General features: G+C 43.4%; 1 protein-coding gene across 1 annotated transcript in view; it reads left to right on the top strand.

Moving 5' to 3' along the window:
* fat3a (FAT atypical cadherin 3a) overlaps positions 1 to 10000 on the top strand; it is a 92476-nt gene that overhangs the window by 31728 nt on the left and 50748 nt on the right. Inside the window, 2 exon segments of the mRNA XM_083549065.1 lie at positions 3109 to 5118; positions 5121 to 6453. Of these exon segments, the coding sequence (XP_083405191.1) occupies positions 3133 to 5118; positions 5121 to 6453 (3319 nt within the window). The 5' untranslated portion in view covers positions 3109 to 3132.

Genomic DNA, 10000 nt, shown 5'->3' with positions numbered 1-10000 from the left:
GCCACGACTACAGAAGAGATGTGTGGACGTTTTGCTACATGTGTGTAATGTTCTAAAGTGTGTGTAACATTAGCGCGGTTGCATTCGGCAGCTGTGTATTAGCGAAGGAAAGGGAACGGAGGAAGGGAACACGAGAACGACAAATAAATAAGTGAAAATGAGAAAAAAGAGAAACGAAGATGCTGATGCGAATGTGTGTGTGTGTGTGTGTGTGTGTGTGTGTGTGTGTGTGTGTGTGTGATTATAGACCACAATTTGTGTGTATGTACTGCCTAATCATACACAGACTGACCACTATGGTGCCATGGTTTGCTGTTACTGTGTGTGTGTGTGTGTGTGTGTGTGTGTGGTGTGTGTGTGTCTGTGTGTGTGTGTGTGTGTGTGTGTGTGTGTGTGTGTGTGTGTGTGTGTGTGTGTGTCTGTGTGTGTGTGTGTGGTGCTGAATCATACATACTGACCACTGTGGTGCCATGGTTTGCTGTTACTGTGTTTGTGTGTGTGTGTGTGTGTGTGTATTGCTGAATCATACACATTCTGATCACTGTGGTAGCATGGTATGCTGTTACTCTGTGTGTGTGTGTGTGTGTGTGTGTGTGTGTGTGTGTGTGTGTGTGTGTGTGTGTGTGTCTTGATGCTACATTGCTGTGGTTTGAACCAAGGGTTGTCAGTTTCTCAGGATGTTCAGGAAAACAATCAGATTCTAAAACAAGCACACACACACACACACACACACACACACACACACACACACACACACACACACACACACACTGCTGAACCCACAGGTTTTTTCTGAAACTCGAGGTTATGTGTGTATTTTATTCTCGAATGTATTTTTGATTTCTCAGTCTGTGTAATTATTTTGCGACTGACTTGTGCTACTCCCTAGATGGTTTTTCTCTCGTATGTAATTGTGTGTGTGTCGGTGTGTGTGTGTGAGTGTGTGTGTGTGTGTGTGTGGTAGACCATTTCGAAGCCGGGAAACTGATGTCATTCTCTAAAACGAGGTTCAACGCAAATGCAAACGATAGTGTTTCCATATTGTGAATTTTGAAAGTATCAATAGTTTTTTGTAGTGACCGTGAAAGAGACAGAACTTTCTGGAACAGTGGTTACGGCATTAGACTTTGCATCGGAAGGTCACAAGTCCAAATCCCACCGACACCATTCTGCCACTGCTGGGCTCTTGAGCACGGCCCTTAACCCTCCTCTGCTCAGTTGTAAGTCACTCTGGATAAGGGTGTCTGCCAAATGCCATAAATGTAATGTAAATGTTGGTTAAAACGATGAAGAAAAGTCAAAAAGTATGCAGAAAATACATTTAGCATCTATAATAAATAATTAGGTGTACACGGATCAACCTACAAGGGGATACATGTCAAATAGGGGGCACCTGACAAGAATGGGTACTTGTCAAAAAGGGGGCACCCATCAAGTGTAAGGATCTAATTGACTTTGACAAGGGACAAATTATAATGTCTAGACAACTGGGTTAGAGCTTCTCAAAAACAAAAGGTCTTGTGGGGTGTTTCTAGATTACAGGGGTTAACTCCCAGAAGGACTTTAAGGCATGTTAAACCGATTTACAATAGACAAGGTCATGGTCATGCTCAATGATCATTAATGTACATGAAAAGCATTGCCTAGCCTGCCTGTTTTTTTTTTTTTTTAAACACCTATATAAACACTGTTTTATACTAAGGTACACCCCGTCACAGTTATGATATTTCCTGATAGCAGTGTCCTCTTCCAGCACCATCTACACTGCAAATTGTTTCAATGGTTGGACAAAAAGTTCAGAGTTTTGACTTGGCCTCCATAGTCCCCAAGATCTTAATACCATCAAGCGTCTATGCTAATCTTTTCTACAAAGGGGCTGATGTGGGTGCAGTCTTTCATTTTAACCAGGCAAGTCCACACCTTATAGTCATTGATAATGAAAAGCATTACATTTAAACATGTAAAGTTTGGTAAATAAAATAAAGCTCCCACACCGGCCCTTTGTGTAAAAGACAAAATTGCTAAAATATTCAAATTTTTGTGCGGCACACAAACGTAGCATCATACGTGCGGTATAATACATAGGAATGCTGCCAGAATGGTGTCTGTATTAGACACTTTCCTGTGTTTTTTTGGTGTTTCAATGCCCAATTTTAGCGCATCTCTCTTCTTTTTATCAGAGAAACAGAGCGCGTCTGGCTCCGCCCTGCACTAGCCAACTGGCGCTCATCCACGCATTTACATACATATACACTGTAAAGTTTATACATTACGGTACTGTAAATTTCTTAGTTTTGCCAAATTATGTACTGTAATTTGATAAATTATTAACAAATTACTGTATACTGATCAACATACTTTAAGACTCCTGGGTAGGCTAGGCAATGTCTCAACTTACGATATTTTTTCAAGTTGCGATGGGGTCATCGTAACGCATCTCCATTGTAAGTTGGGGACTTTGAACTTTGAACAAATTCATGGCCGTTGAATCCCTATTATTGCTACAGACCAAACAACATGATGCTGAGCAGCAATTAAATTCAGAAAGCCAAATCTGTGTGGAACTTATTAACGGCTTTTGCTCGGATCCTAATGCAGTGCTCAAATGAGAGCGTTAATAAAGGCGGGCGGTCCCGCAGGGTAAATCCGTTATGCCTACAGATAAAATACTCATGGACCGTGCTGGTATTAACTGCAAAATATAAATATGTGGTGTGCTACAAGTGCGTAATTAGTGTCATAAAGATTTGTCGATTTTCCTTCCCGATTAGTGAATCAGTAATTTCTTGGTTCTTTCAAAACTTTCGACTTGTACTGTGTAGAAAAAATACTCACCCAGCGAACCGAAGATCACATTAGAACCTTAAGAAGCATCGTTAAAATAGTGACAATGGCTGACATAAAATCTTATTAATATTAAATTGTCTAAGCAACATGAAGGGGTGAACTCAACACTACTGGAGGATTCCATCTAAAACTAATAAAGAAAAGGCAGAGAAATTGCCGGAGCCAACAGAACGTGGGACTTCTGCGAAATTCTCTTGATCATAATGCTATTGTTTAAGAGATCTTTTTTTAACCGCTATTTTTTTCTTCCTCTCTCTACAGAATGGATTTGCCTATGGCACGGCAATGATCATGGCCCTTTGGGCGGGCGTTCGGGCCGCTCTCCTCCGTCTGGCCCTTGTGTTCTTCCTGTCACCACCTCCTTTGGTCCACTGCCAAAGTGACAGGCCACGGCTTCAGTTCACGCAACCGATGTACCATGCGTCCGTGTACGAGAACTCGGCTGCACGGACATATGCGGTCAGCCAGGTCCGAATGGGCGTGGCTCTCCAACAGCGCTCATGGGAAGTGCGCTACAGGATCACGTCTGGAGATGATGAGGGGTTCTTCAAGGCAGAGGAATATACTCTTGGGGACTTCTGTTTCCTGCGAATACGCACCAAAGGAGGAAATGCTGCCATTCTGAACCGCGAGATTCAGGATAACTATCAGCTGACAGTCAAAGCATCAGTCAAGGGTGAAACAGTGGAGGCATGGACCAAAGTGAGCATACAAGTGCTGGACATGAACGACCTCCGACCTCTTTTTTCTCCAACGACTTATTCGGTTACGATTGCAGAAAACACGCCAATGCGCACCAGCATTGCTCAGGTCACAGCCACAGACGCTGACACAGGCTCGAATGGAGAGTTTTACTATTTTTTCAAGGAAAAGATGGAACTGTTTGCTGTGCACCCAACAAGTGGTGTTGTTTCCCTCAGTGGAAAGCTGAATGTGGACACGCAAAGCCGATATGATTTGGAAATCCAGGCTGTTGACCGTGGGATGAAACTTTACGGTAACAACGGTGTCAGCAGCACTGCTAAACTCTTTGTCCATGTTGAACGAATTAATGAGCATGCGCCCAACCTTAACATTGTGACATTAGAACCTGTTTGGGCCGAAGCCCTACCTGCAGTCGCGGTTGTGATGGTCGAGGATGCCGATACAGGACTGAATGGAGAGATCGAGGCTGTAAACATAGTTAGTGGAGATTCATTTAATCAGTTTCAAATTGAAAGAATAGAAATAGACAGGAAAGGTGAGGAAAGAGGATCTAAAAAGGGATTTAGTGAGTTTGTCCTTAAAGCTCCTGAGCATCTTGATTGGGAAAGTTACCCTTTCGGACTGAATCTGAGTTTTCAGGCAAGAGATCAGGGAACACCCCAAAAATCATCAGAGGTTCAAGTAGTATGTCTTAAGTTGTCCAGGCCAAGTCTAGTAGAAGTTCGGTTTCAGAAAGAGGTATATGAGGTCAATTTGAGTGAAATAGTCCCTCCCAAAACAATCGTATTAACCGTAAAACTTTATCCAGAGCCCACGGATGTCGAGTACATCCTCACACCTTCTGCAGATTCTGCGTTTTTTAGTGTAAATAGTAAGACTGGAGTGATTAGTACATCACGGTGGCTCACAAAGCTTACACAACGAGATTTTGAGCTTGAGGTCATGGAGGTTGAAAGTGAACTCAAAACAAAAGTCCGGGTGTTGCTGGAAGATGCCAATGACAATGCTCCAGTATTCACACAACAGTCCTATGAAGTGTTTATCAATGAAAGCATCCCTGTCGGGACGACAGTGGTCGTGGTGACGGCCTTGGATGCAGATCACGGGGAGAACAGTTATATCACGTACAGCATAGCAAGCTTGATACCACTGCCATTTACTATCCACCAGTTTAATGGGGCCATCACAACCAGACAGGAACTGGACTTCGAGTCATCCTCAGAGAGCTTCAACTTTGTAGTGCGGGCTTCAGACTGGGGTGCCCCCTACAGAAGAGAAAGCGAAGTAAACATCACGGTGCACCTTGGGAATGTGAATGATAACAAGCCACTGTTTGAGAAAGTCGCCTGCGTCGGTGTGGTATCACGTGACTTGACACCGGGTGAGGTCATCACTACCATGTCCGCTATAGACATTGATGAGCTGGAACTTGTGAAGTATAAAATTATCTCAGGAAACGAGTATGGCTTTTTTGATCTGAATCCTGATTCTGGGGTCATGACTCTTCGGCGGCCTCTTATCACTGCGAACCCAAAAAGCACTTTTAGCCTTAAAATCACTGCCACAGTGCCACAGATGGGGAGACTTTCTCTGACCCCATGTTTGTTAACATATCCATTTCACAGGGAAAATCCCCGCCTAAGAGTTTCACCTGTATAGAGACCCATGTAGCTCAGAGACTCGCAGAAAAGCTGCTGAAAAAGGCCAAAGCCAATAGCAAGCCCAAAATAGAGGAAGGTTTCATTGACTTGTTCTCAGTGAACCGACAAGCACCTCAGTTCGACAAATCCTTCCCCTTAGATATCACGGTCCGTGAGGATATGGAAATAGGCTTGAGTGTGTTGCAGGTGAAAGCATATGACAGTGACACAGGATTTAATGGCCAGATACTTTACACTATTTCCAGTGGCAACACAGATAGCAGTTTTACCATCGGCACTCTCACTGGCGAGATCAGGATTTTTTTGCCGTTAGACCGGGAAAGGACAGACCGATACTTTCTAAACCTTACATTATATGATTTAGGCCAGCCTCAAAGATCTGCCTGGCATCTATTAACTGTCTTTGTTGAGGATGCTAATGACAATGCTCCCCAGTTTCTTCAGGACGGTGGATACCGGGCACGGATTCCTGAAAACACACCTATTGGCACGGAGGTGATCCAGGTAGAAGCTACAGATAAAGATCAGGGATTAAATGGGGAGATCCAGTATTCCTTACTTACAAGCACCTCTCAGTTTGGCATTAATAGCTCGAGTGGGATTGTATATGTTGCTGGACAGTTGGATCATGAATATGCGCCAACTTTCTTGCTGAAAGTGGAAGCACGAGACCGTGCAGAAAGAAGTGCTCAGAAATTTTCCATAACCACACTTCATATTGCGCTAGAAGATGTCAATGACTGTCCTCCTGCATTTATCCCAAGTGTGATCAGTGCCCGAGCCCTTGAGGACCTCCCGATAGGTACTGTTATTGCCTGGCTTGATACTCAAGACCCTGATCTCGGTCCGGGTGGAGAAGTCCGCTATTCCCTCGGTAGCAACTATGACGGCCGCTTTGAGGTAGATGCGACCAGTGGAGCTGTTCGTTTAACCAAGGAGCTGGATTACGAGACTCAGCAATTCTTTAACCTTTCAATTCGAGCGAAAGACAGAGGACGTCCGGTTTCTTTATTGTCGGTCAGCTTTGTTGAGGTGGAGGTGGTCGACGTCAATGAAAACCTTTATGCCCCGTATTTTTCCAACTTCGCCATGAACGCTTCGGTTAAGGAAAACGCTCGGATCGGGACGTCTGTTCTTCGAGTTTCAGCGCACGACGATGATACAGGCAGAGACGGCGAGGTTCAGTACTCCATCCGCGATGGAAGTGGCCTTGGAAGGTTCACCATCGACGATGAGACAGGTACCCCCTTGCCAAATTGATATATTTCTAATTAACATGGATTCACTTAATTAGAATTGCTCATTAACTTCCTGGCTTGTTTAATTAGATCACAGAGATGTGCGCTGATTTCTAAAGGTCACAGTTTATAGCTCATGTGCTAGTTATTACAGTGATGTTTTGTCTCTGCTGACATTGTACACTAAGTCAAGCAAGTCATCAGAGCCTGACAGTGGGTGTGAATTTGTTCTTGTTTGTTCCTACATGCGGTTCTTTACCTTCAAACGGTGATACATGATACATGAACTACTTGTATTCAATGTCTGCCATAAAGGAGGTTCTGAACGTCTTTTCTACTAAGTGATTTGAGATGATTGTGCGTAGTAGATTATGGTAACTGAGTTGAAATTAAATGCATGCAATGTGCTCCTCTATCAAAATGGTTTAAATATAAGGACCATAACAAAACATTATCTCAGAAGAAGATTCTACCTAAACTGTACCTCCCAGGGTACAAAGACCGGTCAGTGTGGTCACACCATCAAGGTTTTTGCCCATTAAATTACATTTTTGCAGCCAAGGACTTGCACTTCCAGAGCAAAGAAATTAGCAAAACTTTTCATATGATCACAGCGTATATTTAATTTGAGAAAAACTATACAACATATTTATTTTACCATGTTTGACTGGTGCCATAAAATTTGTAGCATAGCATACATTTTTGTTTGACCATGAAATTAAATTTTCAATGTGATTTCTTTAAACAAGAACAAGTCTTTGGGGATTTTTTTTCCCACAGTGAAATTAATTTATTTGCATATCCCAAATGTTAGGAAGCTAGGGTTAGAGTGCAGGGTCAACCATGATACACTACCCCTGGAGCAGACAGGGTCATCCTAATAGGATACCCCGACTGGGACAGCTTGGTAGTACTGAGGCTGACCTTCTCATGAGTAACCCAGACCTTCAACCACTGAAGGCATATTGTCAGACCATTACTATCTTTAGCCCTGTAGCTAGCATCTTGTACAATAACCTTACTTTAGCTACAGGTTTTTTTTTTTTTTGTAAAACTATTAGCTGAACTACAACCAGATGTTTTGTTCATGAGTTTATCTGTTCTGCTAACATACATCATTTCAAGTACTCAAGGTTTAGTCTTCTTAAATCTTTGGAAGGTCCAGACCACAATAGTACCACCTTCCAGTAGGCTAGTACACAGTAATAATTTTTTTAAAAGCACGTAATTCAGGGACCCTACATTAACCTATGGATTAACCTAGAGGAGTAAGCGTACATTTGTAGCTTTCCCAAAGATACATAGTGTGAACTTACTGATAGTGCTCCTGAAATCCCCTGGTGTTCCTTAAGCATTGGACACCAATTGGATAGTACAGCTGAAATCAATTGTTCTGAAAAAGACCAAGTTTTGATTTCATAGGTAGTCCCTTGCAAAAAAATCGACAATGGATATTCGATGATTCTTATTTCGTTCCAACGTTCAGATTGTCCAATTAATTGGACTATATGTACCGTCCCCAAGAGTAGTCTTGATCTACATTAGAAACAAGGGTGGTTTGTCTGTGCATTGAAGTTTATTTCTTTTGAGGGTAGAATAATTTTTGCCATGTTGTTTTGGACAGAATGAGAATGTAATTCGATGTTTATACTCTGTTCAGGCTTGTCCGTTGCTAAAGGTGCGCATATACTTGAGTTTCACCATACATATATGCGCATGCAGGACTGAAATTAGATTAGACAAGATTCAACTTGTACAAGTACAGAGCTAATGAAATGGCATTAGCATCCAAAGAAAACTGCAAAAAGCACGATTCTGGGCTCCTGAGGAAGGCCCTTAACCCAGTAGTTGTATGACTGAGATAAAAGTTGCACTAAATAATTGCGTCTGCCAATGTCTATCTAATGTTAAAATATGTAAATAGAATTATATGGAGGAAGTCTTTACTTTCCTCTGTACTCACTACCTGCAATATTTTTAGTCTTCCCACGCTATGAGGTGAATTGGGCGGCAAGGGCCCAAATTGCCGTAGACTCCTTCTTTCACAGCCAGGCTTGGGACCATCCACGGTGGAGTATTTTTATCCCATTTTCACAGCTGAGAACCCATGGGTGGTTACTGCCCTTGATCAAGGGCCCAAGAGTGGCAGCCTGGCATGGCTGGGACTCAAACCAACAACTCCCAGATCCAAAATCCAATGCCTTAACCACCAGGCTACCACCTTCCCTTCATACCTGCCTTGCATAGAAGTTTGGCAAAACCTTGACTCGAACCCCAAAAATTCTGATCAGTAACCCAGAGCCTTAACCACTGAGGTGCCAACTCCCATTTAATTAACTGTAATTATATAGTAAAGGGGTGGGGGTCCCCTGGTGGTCTAGTGGTTAAGATGCAGCGCTCTCACCGCCGCGACCCGGGTTCGATCCCCGGTCAGGGAACCATCCCCAGCCACTCTCAGTGCCGGTCCCAAGCCCGGATAAATTGGGGAGGGTTGTGTTAGGAAGGGCATCCAGCATAAAACATGTGCCAAATCAAACGTGCTGAGGATCCGCTGTGGCGACCCCTAACGGGAGAAGCCGAAAGAAAGATATAGTAAAGGGGTGCAAAGAAAAGAGGTGACATAGAGAATGAGGTATAAGGCAAGTAAAGATGCTTTATACTTTTCACAAGTACTTTACAGCACATAAAAATTATTTCCTCGCATACCCCAGCGATGCTAGGAAGCTGCGGTCAGAGCGCAGTGTCAGCCATGATACAGCACCCCTAGAGTAGAAAAGGTTAAGCGCCGTGCTCAAGAGGCCAATAGTGACAACTTGGTCGATATTAGAGCTTGAACCCTTCTGATCATTAACGCAGAGCCTTAACTACCACACTTGAGCTGCCACACCCCCATGGTACCATGGTAGTTCAACTGACAAGGGACAAACATGGTACAATTCGGGGGTTTGTGGATCTCCAGGGTAAAAATGGACAGTCTATGGTCTCATATCAGGACCAGATAGTGTTCTGTAGCATTTGACGGATGGTAAAGTAGGAAACACACGAGGGTTGGGGTGAGAGGTGTGTTTGGTTATACTTCTCACTCTCTGGAGGCAGTGTTTGAGATCGTTCCACAACACATGACATCGACAGGACGGTACGGCAGATCCAGAACATTACTCATTACCCGTTGTGCTAATCGACCGTTCCGACCTGTTTCAACCAGAAATGCGTCAGAGTACAAAATCCTGTCACAGAAACCGTTTCATAGGGATGAGATTTGTAAAAGTTTTGCACAAACACACATGCGCACACATGCGCGCACACACACGCACACACACACACACACACACACACACACGTGCCCACAGAGTGTTAAGACATCTGGAATGGGAAGAACTCTGTGATGCTGTTAATATATTTTGCATTTTTTTGACAGGTAATTCTTTTTTTGGCCCAAAGTCACTGTAAGACTCAGAGATGACAGACAGGCTGTGAAATTCGGTGTGTGTGTGTGTGTGGTTGAGATTTATGCGCTAAACTCCTGTCTGGCGTATTGACTTACCGCAC

The sequence above is a fragment of the Silurus aristotelis genome, assembly GCF_946808225.1.
Source record: "Silurus aristotelis genome assembly, chromosome: 8".
Classification (NCBI taxonomy): domain Eukaryota; kingdom Metazoa; phylum Chordata; class Actinopteri; order Siluriformes; family Siluridae; genus Silurus; species Silurus aristotelis.
Note: the sequence above shows the minus strand (reverse complement) of the source record. Positions and strands in the feature narration are given on the sequence as shown.